General features: G+C 40.8%; 1 protein-coding gene across 2 annotated transcripts in view; it reads right to left on the bottom strand.

Moving 5' to 3' along the window:
• CDH13 (cadherin 13) overlaps positions 1-20,538 on the bottom strand; it is an 876,776-nt gene that overhangs the window by 711,396 nt on the left and 144,842 nt on the right. For both annotated transcript variants that reach the window (XM_075008353.1, XM_075008351.1), the window contains exon 2: positions 4,257-4,368. In XM_075008353.1, the coding sequence (XP_074864454.1) occupies positions 4,257-4,368 (112 nt within the window). The remainder of the gene's footprint in view (positions 1-4,256; positions 4,369-20,538) is intronic.

Below are 20,538 nucleotides of genomic sequence, written 5' to 3'. Positions count from 1 at the left end.
TACTCCTCATGCCTCGTGAGGAGTACAGGGATGGCCTGAGATCCCTGACAAGTCTACTTCTCACATCCCTATTAGATTGTGTAATCAAACCCCGGAAGATTGACTCTGAGAGGGTTGATCTTCCGGGCTAGTGTAGACATAGCCTTAGTGTAGGGTATTTTCTAAACATTATTTTTGTTGAACTCACATGAAATTCTAAGGCTAGAGGGGGTTCACCTAGGTTAGCTGTCAGACAACCATAGATATGTTGATCTCTCTATTCTTGTTGATTTTCATTTGTCCTTGGTTCATCTTTAATGTATTCTGTATATAAATATTCTTTCCTTTGTCAGCCTCCTAGAATAGTTCCCATGTAGGTTAAAAGCTGAAGCAATTCTTTTATTGTATATTATTTTCTTTAGAGCCCTATGCTTCAGTTGATAGTATTTCTTAGCTGAAAGTATTTAAAAGTTTGCTGAATATGTGAAATAACTTTTTTATTGCCAGAACGCATTCAAATAAAAAAAAGAAATGAATGCCTTTAGCTTTGGTCTCTTTTTTTTCCAGTAAGTTTCACGTATAATGAATATAGCTGCATTTATGGCCATCTAGTAGATACGTAAGAAACAACTATAACCCATACTTAATTACTGGAGGAAGCATGGGCAATGGAATATACAGTATGTTCTTGTTGAAATTAAAAAGATCAAAAAAAAACCAAATATGATTGTTTCTCTGTTCTTCAGTGGAGAATTAAAAGCTGCTTGGTTTATTGAAGACTACAGAAGCAATCACCGTTATAGACCTGCTTTGCATATTGGCTCTATTAATTTGCATACTCATGGTAGGCCTCACATTCAGATACAACTGTTAAATTATACTGCTGTTGAGTAATGGGTATAAAAATAACCCAACAGCATGCAAAGTGTATTTAAACGGGCACAATTAAAAATATTGATTTCACTGAAGACAAGACAGAAAAGACTAGCAAAATGTTTAATATTATTACATCCAGGGCACACTATGTATGAGTGATTGAATTAGCTAGACTTGTGCATTGACAATCTGCCTTTGTTGCATGTTATGTATTAGGCCAATTTAGTGTCTGATTATTAAAATAATTTAATTCCAAAGATTGTTTTGAGAGGTTTTCCTTGATGCTCTTTCCCATGTTAAAATTAATAATGTCTTAATTATTGTGTCAGTTTCACACTATTGCAATTTGATGGGTCACCACAAAGAGCTCCAAGCAACAATGTTAAGCAGTTTGCCCTTTATATTGCGGAACTGACAGAGGGCAAATCAGCAAAAGATTTGGATGGATATAGTAAGGCATCAAAGTAATCAGATATTTCCAAAGAGACAGAAATGAAAAAATGTTATTTGCATTTAACTAAATTTTAACATGCAAACATTTTTATCCTTTGAGGCTATGAAACTCTCAACATGGTGTGCCAAAAAGCACATGCTGCATAGCTGCTATAACTCTTCAACAAATCGCTGGCCTTCTTTTAAACTAAGTGCACCTCTGCACTCTGTGAAAGCCAAAATGTGCTCACCAGTGTTCCCTCTAATGTTTTCTGCTCATGGGTGCAATAAATTTTGTTTTGTGCACCAATGTATGTGTGGATGTGCACCACCAACAGAAACACTTCTGGACCTACATCTCTCAAATGCTATAGAACAAATGGCCTTACATCTGGACTTCAGGAGCGTAATCCAAAACTCAATAAAAGCAACAGGATCCATTTGTCTTCCATTGGCCCCAAAAACAAATTTAGGTTTTTCAAGTTTGAAAATCTTGCACACAGCCTACACAAAATAGTAATACAGTCTTCCCCCGCCTTACGAGGGTAATTCGTTCCTGAAAAACCCCTCTTAGGGAGAATTCTCGTAAGTCAAAAATGTAATTACCATTAATTTCAACATGAAAAAATTTTATGCCTTCCTGAGCCCCAAAATTGACACCCATTTATGCTAAAACAACACCAAATCCCATTAAAATGAACACAATTACATCAATAGTTAACATTAGTTCTCATAAAACAACATAACAAGGCATTTTCCCTTCATTAATTACTCTATAATATGGCTGTTTACCTGCTTTTGCGGGGCTGTTCCCAGGTGCAGAGACAGGGCTGTGAGGGGAACAGAAATCGAAGGGTGCCTGGAGGGGGGCGCAAAGCCAGGTAGCTGCCCACTGCTGCAGAACCGGGGCCAGTGTAAGTGGGTGGGCAGGGCAGAGCAGGGCACAGGGAACCAGCCTGGCCTGAGCGCAGCTTAGGTTAAGCAGGGAGGGAGCAGTGCCAGGGGGCTGGCTGCGTGGGGAGCTAGGCAGGCAGAGGGGACCCCCGGCTGGTGAGTGGCAATGCGTCGCTCGTATGGGGCTCCGCAGAGGAGAGGCCTCGCCACTGACAGCCAAGGTGTCAGTGGCAGGTGAGCCAGGTGCTAAATGGAACAGAACGCCGCAGGTGGCGAGTGGCGAGTGGCTCCTGAGGCACAGCTGGCAAAGGGGGGGGCGGTGGCCCCCTAGCCACCCGGGGACGGGGGCGAGTGGCAGTGGCGGGACCGGGATGGGTCATGCACCCAGCATCCATGTCTCACAGAGTGGCATGATCTACTTTCGGGATTCGGACGAGTCTACCTCCCCACACTGCACCGCCACCCCCCTGCATGGCCTCTTCATCAAGACCGATGCGGCCAACTCCATCCCCTCGGTGCTCGACCAACAGAGCCACCAGCCTCCACCTGGCCCCAGGCCTGGCCTGCACCACCAGGAGTGCAGGGAGCCCACAGCCACCAGTCGGGCTGGGGTGCAATGCTGCTGCAGCGCTGAGGCGGAGACCCAGACGAGCCACAGCAGTGTCAAGATAAAGGTGGGGCTGGGATGAGGCGCCTGGGGCGGCGGCTCCGCAGATGGGCGCTGTCCCCTTCTCTCCTGGCTCTGGAGGTGGGTGCCCGCTGTAGCTGGCCAGGGGCTCCAGGAAACCGCCACTGGGCATTGCGGAGAGAAGCGTTGGGCAGGCAGCTGCGTCCCGCTGAGGCGCGCAAAATCCAAATCAGTCCTTGTAAATGCGAAGAAATGCCTCATAAGCTGAAGTAGGGGTATTAAATGAAACTCCTTGTAAAGTCAAATTCTCGTAACCCAAATGAGCGTATCTTGGGGTATGACTGTAGATATATCTGAGGTTTGATATGAAATGCAACACAGAGCAAATACCTTCACTGACAATATCATCTTAAGTAAGTAGGGTAAGGAGAGGGAAAAGGTTGTCTTTAAACTGAATTTTGTTGCTTCATATTTTTGATCCAAACTGATTCTTACAGTTATTACATATAAATGGTTAATTTCAGCTGTTGGACAAATTGTGATCAAATAAAAAGGAAATAAAAAAGATACTAAATGTGAAAAATGCTGAGGGGGTTTTGCTACTTCTATTGATATTTCTGTTGAAAATTACAAATATTTACAGCTCCTGTTAGATACCACACTCGACTGATAGCTCTGAAGTCTCAAATCCTCAGAACAGGTCCCAATATATAATGAACAATAACAGTGCAAGCTAAGCAACGTTGCATTGCTAATGTACCTGGAAAAACAAAATCTAGTGTTGAAAAAAGTTACTTTTCCATGGCTCATTCAATCTTTGGCCTGTCTGCTTAGCGCATATGGTGCCAAGAGTCAATGCGGTCCTATTTGTGATATGGACATCTGTCCATTGGAAAGGGGGCTGATCATACAGCTTAGATCGCTGAAGCGATGGTAATAACTTTCAGAAACTGATGATTTCAGGCCTGAACCAAAACTTGTGAAACTTTATGGAAAAAATCTCATTGATTTCAATGGGTATTGGGTCAGGCAATTGAGAAGAATGAACTGGGGAGGTGAGAGAATGAATTTATACTAAAATGAAAGTGAAAGGCCTTGGTATGCAGTTACGTAGTGACACAGCAGGAAAGGAAAAGAAATGCAGGCAGTGACTCGTTCAGAAAATCAGAGGATGATGCTGAACAGCCACGTAAATACTGAAATCCCACCAGATAAACGTACAGAATTTTGCCAACCTTAATTCATAGCAAAGTTTAAAATCTGCATAAATAAAGGATTTTAAGCCAGGAAAAGGAAAGCTGCTGCAGGATCCAGTTGGAAGCTATGCCTGGAATCATGTCATAAGGAGAAAGAGCTCTCTGAGAAATTCAGGGCATGACATGAAAACACACAGCCTGGTAATACAGATTTTTTGCAAAAAATGACATATGACAATGACATTTCTTACAGTTCAGAATTGGCTGGTCCTCAGTGAATTCAGACGGCTGTTCAATATGAAAAATCTTTTGCTGGAATCCAGGGATGCATTTTAAATCTTCTGCAAATACAAGCAGCAGCACCTGAGGAAATAAAGGGAACGGGCTTTCAATATCCACTTGTTCACTGAGCTTCTTGGCTTTTGGAAATAGCAAGTAGCAAGTTTGGACTCCATGTTCATTTGAAAAGGAAAAACAGTCACATAACTCAGCTTCTCTTTGAACCTTCCTGCACAAAGTAGTGGTTAGCAAATTTTCAATCTGCAACACACAGGCAGATAGAAAGGACTGCAAAACTGATACATGCAAAACTACATCTACACAGTAGCAGAAGGTGTAATTCCCAGTTTGGACAGACAAGTATGCAATAGCACTTCTCAGGCTAACACATGGAAAATAGCTGCTGCCTGGTCTAGTCATTGGAGTACAGAACTGCTCGACCGCTGGTGTATATATTTAAGCTCTTAGCCTGAGCTGCTGTCCACATTATCCCCGACCAGCAGAGCCAGCAGTCGCCATGAGCCCTTGGACAAGGTGAGAGTAGGGGACCAACCCTGCATCTCCAAAAGGCAGGACTTAGGACAGTCTGCCTTTAGCACTGGCCAGACTGTGATTCTGGCTGACCCCTCTGCCTCAGAGCCATGCAGACTGGCAGAGGAGCACAGAGGTGGCACTTCAAAGATGCCCTAGAGCTCTGACCCCCACCACTGCTACTTGTGCAGTGCCAGCAGTCAGAACTCTAGGCCCTTTTGCAACTCCAGGGCCTGGGGCAACTACCCCTTTTGCCTCTACATGTCAGCAGGCGTGCCCCTGGCCCACATTGTGCAGATATACCCTAAGAGTCCATAATGCTCATTCAGAAAAAAACTTAAGCACGTGCTTAAATCCTTCTGAAATCAAGAGACATAAGCACGTATGAACAGCATTGGAATATACTGAAATAGTTTGCTGAATCAAAGGCTGTAAGCTTAGGCTAATTTAATAAATCTCTGAGCTAGTGAAGAAATCTTTTGCTCAAGGGCAAAGTTCCGTGTCACAAAAATTTCCCTTTGCATACACTCTAGCAGCAGATGGAAAATGTCAATTCCCCTCCTAACAAAGCTGGTTTTTTCTGGTTCCCCCATAATCAAAAGGTTGTTTACCCCTGTAGAAGATTGAAAATGGAATGTGCACATCCTTCTGGAGGTGGATCTGAAGGCTAAAGTTAAATACCACTTGTGTCACACTGTATGTGATCACCAACGCACCCTGTCATCACAGGAACATCTGGACAAGGGAGGGAGGTTAAAAGCAAAATAAAATTGATTGGGAATCGGTACATGGACAGTCTCTCTTTCTGAAGCGTTTCATTCTTATCACTGAATAGAGATAACCAACTAAAAGGCTATTTCCTTGATGGGACTTCCATGGCAGGGGAGCTGGCAGGAAAACCATAGAGAGAGTGGAGAGAAAAAAAAAGGCACAGAAAATTTAATGGTTATATGGAGCACAAAAAATGAGAGCCAGATCCAAGGTCACAGCGAGAATAAATTTATTTTTCAAAACCGAACTGTTAGCACCTAATTTTTCAAGCACAGGTCCTTGTTTTGGAGCCTCACTTGGGGAGTTTCAACTGGTCATGATTTTCAGAGATGCAGAGTACTTACAGCGCTTGTTACTCTAAATAGCTGCTCATCGTGTCTCCAGTTGGACTCCCAAAGAAAGACTAGGGAAGGGATACAGAGTAACAAAAGAGACAGTGATGTTTACTGCTGTCAGCACAAATAGGTAATCGTTGGCATGCAGTTCTCATTTGAAAGGGCCCCTATGATCAATAGCTACCTAAAATGCTTGGCCTGTCAATGGGAGATGAGTTCATCATTTTCAGTGATGTAACACTATTTCAGCAAATAAACCTTCTCCCTACAGAGTAAGAACTGGTTCCTCCAGCACAGCCCCCTCAGTGCTACCTTTGTGAGACAAACATCTTTGCTATCTTTCTCTGTTCAGGAGAACAAGTGATTATTGCACTTAGTCTTAGACTAGCATGCTCCCTGCCTCGCTATCCCTTGTTTGCGCTTGTCAAAGAATCAGAATGCTACCCCAGTTTTCTTTTCACACAGAAAACCCCAGTGCACTGCAGAGTCATTGTTGGCTTTGTATTACTCGCTCTTTCAAAGCTGAGGGAGGACAGTATGCCACATGGTCTGATATCAGTTGCACTGATTGCAACAGATTCACAGGCGGGCTATTACACATCAACACTTGCTGTAAAAGGCCAGCTAGACATGAGCAGACTGTGTGCAATGGCCGGAATGTTTCATGACAATCCAGCTGGCATTGTGCAAAAGTGGCAGATGGGCACATTTCTCATTCTTAATGACGTTCTGCATTTGCCCCTCTGTTCAAGTAAGAAACCGAGAGAGAAAGAGAGAGAGTGTTCAAGCAAGCAGAGTCTAAGGCTGTGTCTACACTAGGCAAAGTAAGTTGACTGCAGATGCACAATTCTAGCTACATCAATTGCAAAACTAGAATTGACCTATATAAGCTCAGCTTTCTTGGCTATCCCTACTAAGCAAAGGTCAATGGGAGAGTTTCTCTCATCGACCTCCCTTACTCCTTGAGTCTCATGAAAAGTACAGTGGTCAACTGCAACCCCTGTGAGGTTGATTTCACACATCTAGTATGGATGCACGAAATGAAACCCCAGAAGATTGACCAAGAGTGGGTTGATCTTCTGGGCTAGTAGGCTAAGTCACTTTGCAACAATGTCATGTCTCCCTAACTATTGCTGCTTCCCTTTCTTCTCTTAATAAACAGCAACCGACAAAGGGCGAGATTCTCAGGTACAACTCAGCATAGCTCCATTGACACTAAAGGAGCATCTCCAATTTAAACAATTAACGAATTGTCCCACAGTGCCTTGCCCTGCTCTCCAATGTTCCTCTATACCGAAGACACACAGAGTTAAGTCCTGATTTTCAAAACTTACACTCAAAATTGCAAATTGGTTGTTTAAAGCACAGAAATGGCAAAAAGGTACGCATGCATGTAACCAGCCATTTTCATATGCAAGTGTTCCATGTGAATGCAAATCCACAGTAATGGTTTATGCAAATGAAGCAAAAAGCCATGCTAGCTTGATGGGGATAAAGTGTCACACGTAGAGGTACCTAAACCAACTACAGCTTGATGAGTCTACTATAGCTGTGGCTAACAGAGATATGTCTTTAAGCTCAGGCAGTAGCAACATGTGCATTAAGCTCCAGAGGTGTCAAATTTGAGCCTGAATGACGACAGTTTGGCCTGTTGGAGCGATGCCTTTGCATAAGCATTTTCTACAGAAACATAATAGGGTATTTTTAAAGATTAGGTTCAGTTGACACATGATTCCAACCAATGGGTTTGCACACAGCATAGTCCAGAATAAAATGTGATACTCCTTTCCATGAACTACACAGTGCTGCAAAACTAGCTTCATGTGGCAGAAGAACCTAACAAATACATTCATGCATGTCAGAAATAAAGAGAAAAACATGACTTTACTGCTAAACATTTCAATGACAGTGGAAACAAAAGAGGCAGGAAATCACAGTTTGATCACCCATCATCTATAATCTTGAACTCTTGCCTCTAGCCTTGGACAACCTAAGGACAGATTTGGACATCATCTATGCCAACAATTCCAGACCAGCTGACTTTGCTGTGAAATCAAGATTATATAAACATGATGTGAATTCACTCCTGAAAGTCTACTCTACAGGACTCGTGCAATCAACCTAGCAAACAGAAAGTGACCTTTATTCTTGTAGAAATAATTGTAAGATGAAGGCCTGGCCTTGTTGTGAAATAGAACATTTTATTCTGGCTGTGCAATTCCAAATACTTTCTTTTCTTCCAGACATTAGGCAAGATGTCAACTTTGTCATCACACAGAGGAATTTTATTAATTATCTTTTAGAAGCACAGTCTTTCTAGTAATTTATTTTTCACACCAAGTAAATTCTTCTATGGAACTAAATGTCTAGCTTGTTAAAATTTTGTCTGCTAAAGGTCTTCACTTTGAAAAGCTCTTGCAAAAAGTAAAACAAGTACAGATACGTATTGACAGCAAAAGAGGATATTATTTAAAGCAGAACATATTCCAAATTTCAGCACCATATTGAAGTTATAATTGTGTGTGCACTTAAAAAAACTTTTTCTGGATAGTCAACTTTTTTAAAAAGGTAAGAATTCAGATGCCAGTTCTACAGGATCTTCTCCTAAAGAAAGTAATTTGTTTTGCATGCAACAGATTTTTAAACATTCTGAAGGTACACAAATGCTGTTCATATTTACAAATTAAAGTGCATATATGCCCCAGTGCAGCAAACCCATCTTATTTAGCAAACCACTTTGCTGGTTGAGAATTTTGACATTTCTGCCAAAACCATACAAACTGAAAATTTTCCTGAAGCTTCATTCCCTTCATTGGGAAGGTTGCTTAGGTCCGGAAAAAAAAATATGGTCAAAACAAGACCTCTACCTCCAAAATAGCCAATAGCATAAACAGGGTGAACTAGCCAAATGTTGATTTCTCAATATTTTTTTTAAATGGAATTCTCCCTTCCCTGCTTACCTCATTAAAAACATGATAACATGCTTTCATCTTTAGCCACTTTGCTTCTGGTAATGTTCAGGAAGCAAAGAAGTAAGAGTGTTCTGAAAGCTAAAAGCGCACTGTTCTGTACCTCAGAAGAGGCCAATCTCTCATTTTTTAAATCAGAAAAATAAAAATCTGCAGCCATCAATGATTGAACAACTCTGCACCAAACCCCACATGCTCATAAATACTAATATAGTAACCTTGGAAGTGAACCATTTCCTGACAAGCAAACTAGAGGGTTCAATCACATTGACTGACCTACACAGCCAGACCCTATCGCCTGGTACAAGTGACCTCTCAATGAAATGTGAAGACTGAAAAAGATAATTTTTAATATCTCACAGTTTGTTTTTGCAAACTTACTACTGGTTTTTATAAGTTAGTGTCACCAGTTCAGAAAGCACCTATGTAACTTTAGTTATAAGGTCTGTAGATAAAACTATGCTCCCAGTGGTGGCACAGGTTGAACCTCTCTTGTCCAGCACCTTTGAGACCTGACCAGTGCCAAATGAGACAATTTGCCAGACCACATAAGGTCAATATTTTCTAGCACAATACCAACACTTCCACTTCTTACTGGGTTCTCAGAAGACATTTAGAAGTAATTTAGAGGTAAATAACAACACAGAACACTGAATGCCAAGACTGGTGGCTGTAAACAAACTTTATGGGTTCGTGGGAAAGTTGGCCACACCCATGGTAAGTGGTCATCCAGCTAACTAAAATCATGACAGATTATGGACAAGACAAGAGAGTTCTCAATTAGAGAGGTTCAGCCTGCATTAGGACTATCACGTCTGAATAAAACATGTTCTTGAGAGTGTGGAGATGTCAGTACTTGCACTGAAAGCTGGTCACATTAGAGCCATGGGATGGAAAGCCAAAGCGGATCTCACATTTTTATCGGAGTTAGCTAGGGAGGGGGTAATTCCATCTTACAGCAAATGTTGAGGCTCTGAAATGAATGTCTCTTCCATATTAGGACAAAGGAAGAAACCTACCTTAGACTTGGTAAACATAGTGGCTAGGGCACTACCCTGGGACATGGGAAGACAGGTTGATGTCAACACTCTGCCTGATCCAGTGTGAGCAAGGATGGACAAATTTACTCTGGATCAGGCACATCCCAGGCCCTGCCCATAACCCCTTGATACAAAGTCGCTCAGACTCCAAAATCTCTCCCAGGGAAAGTGTTCCTGAAATTGATCTTTCCCTGTGACACAACAAAACAACATTTGTCACCAAAACTGCATTTAAGCAAAGCTGTTCTGACTAGCTCCAGTTTTTATACCTCCCCTGAAGCAGATATTGATGAAGAATCTGAACTGAAACTTCTTGGACCCGGCCTAATCTCAGGGCAGGGTTTCTCTGCCTCTTTGCTGTGGATGGAAAGTTAGCCTCTAAAACAAGCTCCCCCAAAAAACAAGAAAAATGAGATTTCCGAACCATCATATCTCTCTACTTGTTCTACATGATCGTCTGTCACATCAGATCAGCCATGTCCCAGATTTGGAAATGATGTTCTCAACCTCTTCTAACATAGTACTTCTCGAATATTTAGTAGCCTGAAATGTAATAGATCAACTTCCTATTACCATAAAAATCCTAACCCCTAGAATGCATCTCATATTGTTCTTATGAGTTGAAAATCATCCTTATGTGGAAGATTGACACAGGACACATCCCAATGAGACATAAGTGGGGCCTGTGAGAACCATCTTTCTAAAGTGAATTATATCCAGGATAAATACAAAGAAATCTCACGTTATGAGACAATACCCTGAAGATGAGGGTCCAGATTCAATTCCTGACTCCATGCAAACAATTTTATCACTAAGAAATCAACATCAAACCCTATAAAGTTACAGGAAGTGTTAACATGGAATAAAGAGACTCTAGCATAAGCGACAGCACTGCCAACTTCTAGATCTCAAAAAATCAATTAAAAATATCATATGATGTTTAGAAAATTATACCATGTCAGGGTTTTATTTTGGTTTGCTGTCTTTTTAAGGTCTGGGGCACTCTAGCTTTTCTCTGGAATTCTGAGATGCAGAAAACTACTTTGCTTTAAAAAAATTAAAGCATAGGTTCATAATACTGTGATCTCAGGGGATGAAGAGTAAGGAAAATTCCAAACTGCCAGAGTTGGTAACCTTAAAATTTTAATCTCAAGATATAATACCAGGGACGGATACACTGTTACACAAATTAAAATCACTGCTGGGTAACTGTTCCAAATCAAGAGACTCCTTTTTTCCACAGGTGCTGTAAACATAGGGCACCAAAATAAAAAAGGCCATACTGAGTTAGACTCAATGGTCTATCAAGGCCAGTAGTCTGTCTCTGGAGAGTGGCCAGTGCTTCAGGCAGGCCCACTGGCAATGGAGGTGGACCCCTTTGAACTGCAACGGCAGCGCTGCTTCACACAGCTCTGAGGGAACCCAGTGTGGGAGTCTGACTGTCCGTGGCCCTGCCCTGTCTGGCAGTGCAGAGCTAAGCCTCCCCTCTCACGTTGCCCAGAGCCTGCACTGGCTATCAGCCATGCTGGCTTCATGTTGAAAGAACAGAAAATGTTAATCAAGTGATGCATCCCTTGTTGTCCATTTGCATCTTCTGGCAAACAGACATCTATTAATTTCATTGGTTCTTATATTACGAATAACACTTCCTTGTTTACTTTCTTTATAAAGTAAAAATTGTATAGACCTCTAGCTTTTCTCCTCCTTAGTTGCCTCTTTTCCCAAGCTGAACAGTCCCCATCTTTTTAATCTTTCCTCATGCAGAAGCTGTTCCATATCCCAATCATTTTTGTTGCCCTTTTTTGTACCTTTCCCATTGCTAATATATCTTATCGGAGATGGGGTGTCCAGAACTGCGTTCATTATTCAAAGTGTGGGCGTACCATGGATTTATATAGTGGCATTATGATTTTTCTGTTTTATTACCTCTCCCTTTCCTGCAGAAATATTTAGTAAGAGGGTCCATTACTGGAGAAAAATGTGAGTATTATAGCAATAAGTAGCCTAAACTGAAACCACTCTACAGAAGGATGGTAAATCCTGGCCTTGCTGAAATCAGTGGTAGTTTTGTCATCAACTTCAGGATTTCACATGTAGCATTTTGGATCAGGGAAAATCATTACATTAAATTGTCACAGATGGTTCCCATAGCAGAATAAGGGAAATATTATTTTTTATGACTCAAGGGCCTAATTCTGAATCAGGCTGGACTTTGTCTTCCACGATAGCAATAGCAGAACCTCAAACAACTGTTTCACCTAGCCACATAGAACCTACTTGATAGATATTTTTGTATGTTCTCTGAGGTTACAGCTACATGAGAGGGTTTTGTCAACAAAACCTGAGGAGCGTCTACACTAAAAGTATATTCTGTCAATATACTGTTGACAGAACTCAGCATTTTTATGAACAGACTTCTGCCTCTCCCTCACGAGGCAGAATGCCTCTGTTGACAGATTCTGGTCACAAAAAAGCTGTATGGATGCCCTAGATGGCCCTCTGTCGACAGACAGGGCTTCTGGGTCACTAGGCAGCCCTGTCTGCTGTGTTTCCAGTTGGACATTCTCTCAAGAGAGTGGCCGAGCAGTCCGGCTGCTCTCTGTAGACAGAGCAGATTGATAGATTGGCTTTCATGTGTGGCCACAATCTGTCGACAGCTTGCCCTAGTATTTTTACAGCAACTGGGCCAAGGAGGAAATGATCCAGATGCTAACAGCATACATCTGGAAATGGGTGTAATTAGCAAAAGTATTGTAATACTGCACAGCTAAGTGCTAATTTATACTTCTTTACCACAGAACCCCCAAACTTCCCTACGTAGTCTAAAAGAGATTCCGTGCTCTGGTTTGTTTTTTTTTTTTGGAATTTTATCCCATTCATGGGTATTTGTGATGTGTTTTAAAAAAATATATAGGGAGAGGTGAGATGAGTGTCTGAGAATGAGAAAAAATAGGAGTTAACCTTTTTTTCATCATGAGATGGTTCAGAAAAGCCTATTCACAACCTCTACCGCTCTACCTCTGAATTTGATAGCGAATTCAAGTCATTTTTGTAAGAAATACTATTAAGATTTGGCAATAAGATTCTTCAAGGATGATAAATATCCTTTTAAAGGGCCTACACATTCATTTACTGCATAGTTCTGTCCTAAAAATGAAAGTCACACTTGGAGTACTGAGGAGCGGGTTATGAAAATGCAAATTAGACTGACTTTATTGGTTCAAATGAATTCAACTCTCTTGTCACTAAGAAGTACGACTGTGGTAGACTTCTATTAACTGGAATCAGAATATGACCAAGTCTTTAGTGGGACTATTTAACACAGAGAGCTTTCTAAAAGAAAGTCCTAATAAAAAGAATGTGTGTTTATTATGAGAGTTGTATCAAACATTGGAGAAAACATGCATTTCCCTCACAAAGGGAAAAGGCTTTCATTCGATTATTTATAAAGTGATTTACTGATAAACATTTTTGAACAGACAAGTTCTTTGCTTCTTAATTTTAAGTCCTATAGAAAAGGTCACATAATACTGTCAAACAAACCTCCGAACCAGACTTCTAGCATAGACCCCATATCCAGACTAGTCCCCAGTAAGACAGCAGAGTCCATATTAGAAGAACATTTATAACAATACTGGACAAAATTAGGTCAAAATTAACAAAATTAAGAATCTAAACATAGGCTCCAAAATATATGATCTGATCTTCAAAAGGCTCAGAGAGGTAGCCGTGTTAGTCTGTAATTGGTTAGTCACAAAACAAAGAGAGCTGTCCTCAAGCACCTTTGTCAGAGCTTCTCCCCACTCCACACTTTGAGCGCAGAAAGTGGAGTCCCATAAAATCTTTAAAAAATGCCATGCCTGTAAAAGGCTTTGCTTATGAAGCTCCCCAAGGTCACAGATTCCCTGACCCAGGGAGGAAGGGGTAGTTTGCTGCTACCACACAAGTGGGAAAAGACACCCTAACTCAGGAAGACACACTCAGGAGATCTCCCTGTGGGGTACCCCAAGCTCTTAGCTGTCCCTCAGGAGAGAGATTAGACACAAGAACTGTAGTTTAGTAGCTGACCTTTCAGTCTAAGGCATGAATACACACAGACCCTTCTCACAAGACAGGAATCAAATAATTTGCTAAACAAACAAAAAGAAAGTAATTTATTCACAAAACAAGAGAAATGTAAATCATGGGTTGCACACAGAGAAGTATATTACCCTGGGATTCAGCTTAAAAGTTACAGAGGAAAAAATCTCAAGTCACCTCAATGGCTGTTTTTGCAATGTTGAGGATATTTCTGATTCTCATTCCAATTGTTTGGGAGTCATCTTCTCCTCTGGACTTTCTCTCTGCTGTTCCACAGACAAAAAGCCTGTTATTTAAATCAGCTTCTGTTCCAGATGACTGGAGGATAGCTAATGACACCAATCTTTAAAAAGGGCACCAGAGGTGATCCCAGCAACTACAAGCCAATCAGTCTAACTTCTGTACTGGAAAAACTGGTTGAAACTCTAGTAAAGAACAGAATTGTCAGACACGTAGATGAACATAATTTGTTGGGGAAGAATCAACATGGCTTTTGTAAAGGGAAGTCATGCCTCACCAATCTATTAGAGTTTTTTGAAATGGTCAATAAGTATGTGGACAAGGGGATCCTGTGGATATAATGTACTTAGATTTTCAGAAAACCTTTGACAAGATCCCTCACCAAAGGCTCTTAAGCAAAATTAACTGTCATGGGGTAAGAGGGAAAGTCCTCTGTTGGATTGGTAACTGGTTAAAAGATCGGAAACAAAGGGTAAGCATAAATGGTCCGTTTTCAGAATAGAGAGAGGTAGATAGTGGTGTCCCCCAGGGGTCTGTACTGGGACCAGTCCTATTCAACATATTTATAAATGATCTGGAAAACGGGATAAACAATGAGGTGGAAAAATTTGCAGATGACACAAAACTACTCCAAATAGTTAAGTCGCAAACAGCCATAAAAGGATTTTAATCAATTGATCCATTGGGCGACAAAATGGCAGACGAAATTCAATGTTGATAAATGCAAAGTAATGCACTTTGGAAAAATATAATCCCGACTATATACATAAAATGGTGAGGTCTGACTTAACCTTTACACTTCAAGAAAGAGATCTTGGAGTCATTGGCCGCGTCTACACATGCACGCTACTTCGAAGTAGTGGCGCCAACTTCGAAATAGCGCCCGTCACAGCTACACGTGTTGGGCGCTATTTCGAAGTTGAAATCGACGTTAGGTGGTGAGATGTCGAAGTCGCTAACCCCCTGAGGGGATGGGAATAGCGCCCTACTTCGAAGTTGAACGTCGAAGTAGGGCACATGTAGACGATCTGTGTCCTGCAACATCGAAATAGCGGGGTCCGCCATGGCGGCCATCAGCTGAGGGGTTGAGAGACGCTCTCTCTCCAGCCCCTGCAGGGCTCTATGGTCATCGTGTGCTGCAGCCCTTAGCCCAGGGCTTCTGGCTGCCACTACGGCAGCTGTGGATCCATGCTGCATGCACAGGGTCTGCAACCAGTTGTCGGCTCTGTGGATCTTGTGTTGTTTAGTGCAGCTGTGTCTGGGAGGGGCCCTTTAAGGGAGCGGCTTGCTGTTGAGCCCGCCCTGTGACACTGTCTGCAGCTGTTCCTGGCACCCTTATTTCGATGTGTGCTACTTTGGCGTGTAGACGTTCCCTCGCAGCGCCTATTTCGACGTGGTGCTGCCCAACGTCGAAGTTGAACATCGACGTTGCCAGCCCTGGAGGACGTGTAGACGTTATTCATCGAAATAGCTACATCGAAATAAGCTATTTCGATGTAGCGTGCACGTGTAGTCGTAGCCATTGTGGATAGTTTTCTGAAAACATCCACTCTGTGCAGCGTCAGTCAGAAAAGCTAACAAAATGTTGGGAATCATTAAGAAATGAATAGATAAGACAGAACATGTCATATTACATCTACATAATTCCATGGTACCCCCACATCTGGAATACTGTGTACAGATGTGGTCACCCCATTTCAAAAAATATATATTGGAATTGGAAAAGGTTCAGAAAAGGGCAACAAAAATGATTCATTGTATGGAACGTCTGCTGTATGAGGAGAGATTAAGAAGACTGGGACTTTTTTACCTTGGGAAAAAGATTAAGGGGGGGATATAATAAATGTATATAAAAGTATAATTGGTGTGGGGAAAATAAATAAAGAATTGTTATTTATTCCTTCTCACAACACAAGAACTAGGGGTCACCAAATGAAATTAATAGGCAGAAGGTTTTAAACATACAATAGGAAATATTTTTTCACACAATGCACAGTTAACCTGTGGAACTCCTTCCCGGAGAATGTTGTAAAGACCAAGACTATAGCACGGTTTAAAAAATGGACTGCTACTAGTAAGAGTGCCCATCTTTTATAAAGGGCTTTCCAGCAGAAAACTTCAAAGCATCTTAAAGGGTCAGTCAGTTCAGAAGTCTACTCAGTAAGTAAACTACCACTCAGGGTGACCAAGGGCAGCAGGGTCTGGCCCCATATAAATTTATTTGCACTGTGAAAGAGGGGTAACACATGTCTGTGACAAATACATACCCCAGCAGAATGAGATTACAATTGGTTTGCCTATTTAGAGAAGGTTGCACAATAACTATAGTTTACGGACCACAGAATAATGCAAATGAGCCATTCTGTAGCATGAACACATCAGGAAAAGAGGCATAAATAAGACACATTGAAAGTCAAACTTGTTTTCATTAAATTGCAGTGTATGGAACTATCCAACTTTATGCCATATTGCAACAATAGCCTGTCCAAAGTTCTGTTTATACGGAACACTGCTGTTATTTATCATCTAATGAACCAAACAGTTTCATGGTATTTTCCAGTAGTTATGGCTCCTTGAAAACACTTGAATGAGTGAACATTTTGAGCTATATAAAAAACCAAGAAATTTTTAAACATAGTTGTGCTGCTGCCTATCCACTTACATAGAGAAAAGTAATTATTCCACAGAGAAAAAATATTGATGTGACAGAAGCCATTATAGAAAAAAAATCAAACTCATATTTCCTGCCTCAGATAGGACTTTCAGATGAAATTTCTGTGTGTATACTGAATATGATGTATATATAATTTCCCAACAACATGGTCATTATGGAAAAGGTATAACCTTCCATCTCTTGCTTTCTTTATACTCCACAATGTTATAACACACAGCAATTATTACTAGATTACAAAACTTAGCTTCGTATAACTCTATACATCTGTCTTTTGGGCACTGAGAATCTAAAGCAAAACAAACTTGCTAAAAGAGACCTTTAAAAGACAACTTGGATTTTTCTGCTATAATAAGCCAAGAGCAGCACAGTGAGCTCCAATCAATCAAATAATCAGAAAATTTCATAAAGAACACTTTACTAGGCTCAATCCAAAACCTATCGAAATCCTGGCACAGACTCCTTTGGGGCTCAGTAACACTGTAGAACAACAAATATAGCTCATAATTTTCAGCATAAGTATGTGAGTTAATTTGAGTTCTGTTACAATGATTAGATGAAATTACCTGTATTATCTTGCCACAAATTATTCCCAGTGGAATGAATATAGCTTTTTATGAAGGGGGAAAAAATGTGACTTGCAATGAGAGCTGATGGCAAAAATAAGCTGTGATAGTACGGGCAGGAAAAAGTGTTTTTAATTGTTTAATACTCATTTTTATAATTTCACTAAACATGAGAAGCGGGGGTTTACCCCAAAGATTAGACATCAGATGAAAGATTAAAAAAAGAATGCTTTCTTAAAAAGTTGTACAAGTGCAATCAAAACACTTCAGTAGTTTTCACTTCTTTCTGTGAACTACTAGAACTCACAATTTTTCATTGCATGACATCAACCAGCCATTGGTTATCAAATAACTAATCAAATAGGTTCATTTTTGCTATTGAATATATATAAATAAAATGTTATACATTGATACCATTGCAAATTTATTATAAATGTTCTATACGTGTCAACATTATATATTAGGTACCATATATAACTGAAGTGGTAGCTTTCTGAATTACATAATTAGTGTTGCATATTCTTCTGAGCTCTCAGACTTCAGAGAGAGTCACATGTGTCTGCATCAGGGAAGAATTTGGCCCCTCGTGAATAATTTTAAATACACCTCTGAAATATTGGGTCATTTGGAAGGTATTTTTAGATGGCACGATCATCCTTTTGGACTGTTCCAGTGTCTGTAAAGAGACAGGACATAAACCTATTTTCATTTAAATCAGCAGAAGTTTCCTTATTGACTTCATCAGGTGCAAGACCACAGTGTGCTTTTGTAATCTGCAGCAGCAACTTTTTTTAATAGACTTGGTCCAGCATCAAGCTGGAGGTGCTATGATAAGTGAAGTGGCTTTACAGAAAATTCTTTAGCAGGGATATGGTAAATCATCACACAAAAGGAATTATCTTCACCTGAGGTGGACTGAGAAAATCTTTGTTGTCTTTATCATCGCCTAGAGCTAAACAAATGGATGAATGAGCCAGCTATTGGGGGTGGAGAGTTGGTGGTCCAGGGAAGGGCATGAATCATATTTCAGCAAGCGAGCTGAGCCTAGGAAGTTTCTCATCCTAACTCAGTGGGAACCAGAATGTATCATGCCCTCTGCAGAGGAAGAGGAACTGAACTCTGAAATTAAAGAAGTATTGCTTTAGTATGGATCAGGGACTACATGATTCATGCTGAACTGAACTCACAAGATAGTGGGCAACATCAAAAATGTCACAGCTAGCATGCAGACTCTTTCTCCAAACACTAGCTAACACAAGCCTCTATTTGGAAATCATCTGTTAGGATTTCAGCCAGCAATGCTAGACATAAGGTAATGTAAGGTAATGCATGTTGGAAAAAATAACCCAAATTACACGTACTACATGATGGGGTCAAATTTAGCTACGACAGATCAGGAAAGGGATCTTGGAGTTATAGTGGATAGTTCTCTGAAGACATCCACGCAGTGTGCAGCGGCAGTCAGTAAGGCAAATAGGATGTTAGGAATTATTAAAAAAGGGATCGATAATAAGACAAAAGATATCATACTTCCCCTATATAAAACTATGGTACGCCCACATCTCGAGTACTGCGTGCAGATGTGGTCTCCTCACCTCAAAAAAGATATATTGGCATTAGAAAAGGTTCAGAAAAGGGCGACTAAGATGATTAGGGGCTTGGAAAGGGTCCCATATGGGGAGAGGCTAGAGAGACTGGGACTTTTCAGTTTGGAAAAGAGGCGATTGAGGGGCGATATGATAGAGGTATATAAAATCATGAATGGTGTGGAGAAAGTGAATATAGAAAAATTATTTACCTTTTCCCATAATACAAGAACTAGGGGACACCAAATGAAATTGATGGGTAGTAGGTTCAAAACTAATAAAAGGAAATTTTTCTTCACACAGCGCACAGTCAACCTGTGGAACTCCTTGCCCGAGGAGGCTGTGAAGGCCAGGACTCTATTAGGGTTTAAAAAAGAGCTTGATAAATTTTTGCAGGTCAGGTCCATAAATGGCTATTAGCCAGGGATAAAGTATGGTGCCCTAGCCTTCATAACAAGGGCAGGAGATGGATGGCAGGAGATAAATCACTTGTCTTCTGTTCTCCTTCTCTGGGGCACCTGGCATTGGCCACCGTCGGCAGATGGGATGCTGGGCTTGATGGACCTTTGGTCTGACCCAGTATGGCCATTCTTATGTTCTTATGTTCTTATGTTCTTATGTTCATATACTATTACGCAGACACATTATCTACTTGCTGATCAATTCAGAGAACATACAAGCCAAGTTATGGAAAGGAAAAGAAAAGTAGATTTGCCATTACTTGTCTGCTCACCTTTCTCTGAGGGACAAGACAATTACAATTTCTTCTATAAAATATCTGAAATCAGCTCACTGTCCTGGCCTACATAATTATTCTGCTGTGTTGATAAATTAATTGCAATCTTTCTGCACTCCTCCTTTCTGCCTGTCTATCAAAAAGAAGAGCTAATGACCCTGGTGAACCCAGATGACTGATCAAGAGCTATGTGAAACTATCATAGTTTTAATGGAAAAAAGATAATTGATCAACTCTGAATTAACTAGTGTATAAAAGACTTGTGCTTAAAGAGAATGGGGGAGTTGGGGTGGAGGAGAGAAAAGGCAAGGATTGAATGTGTTGGTAGAAAAATCAATAGCTGGTAGATTCAGAAGACTCATGGCATAATTTATGTTAGTCAAGAATCCAATTGCAAAATTGTTTATAAAGAAGAGTGTTTAAGTAATTTTAACATTGGTCGATACTGTGCCTTAAAAAAGTGCTTCCATTCACAAAAAGATTCATAGCTTTAACTTATTATAGATATCCTCAGCTGGTAATCTGCATTGCTCCAATGACTTCAACAGACCTAGGCTGATTTATACCAACTGAAAATGTGCCCTTATGAACATCTTATCACAACTTGTGAAACTAAGCAGGCCTTGCACTCGTATTCATAATGCACAGTCCATTTCAGGTGTTCTGCTTCTTCTAGAAATTTGACCTTCCCCACAAATAAAAGACAAGTAAGAACAACAAAAACAGCTA

The sequence above is a fragment of the Carettochelys insculpta genome, chromosome 14, assembly GCF_033958435.1.
Source record: "Carettochelys insculpta isolate YL-2023 chromosome 14, ASM3395843v1, whole genome shotgun sequence".
NCBI classification, from domain to species: Eukaryota; Metazoa; Chordata; order Testudines; family Carettochelyidae; genus Carettochelys; species Carettochelys insculpta.
The sequence above is the reverse complement of the archived record's forward strand: the minus strand, read 5'-3'. Positions and strand labels throughout refer to the sequence as shown.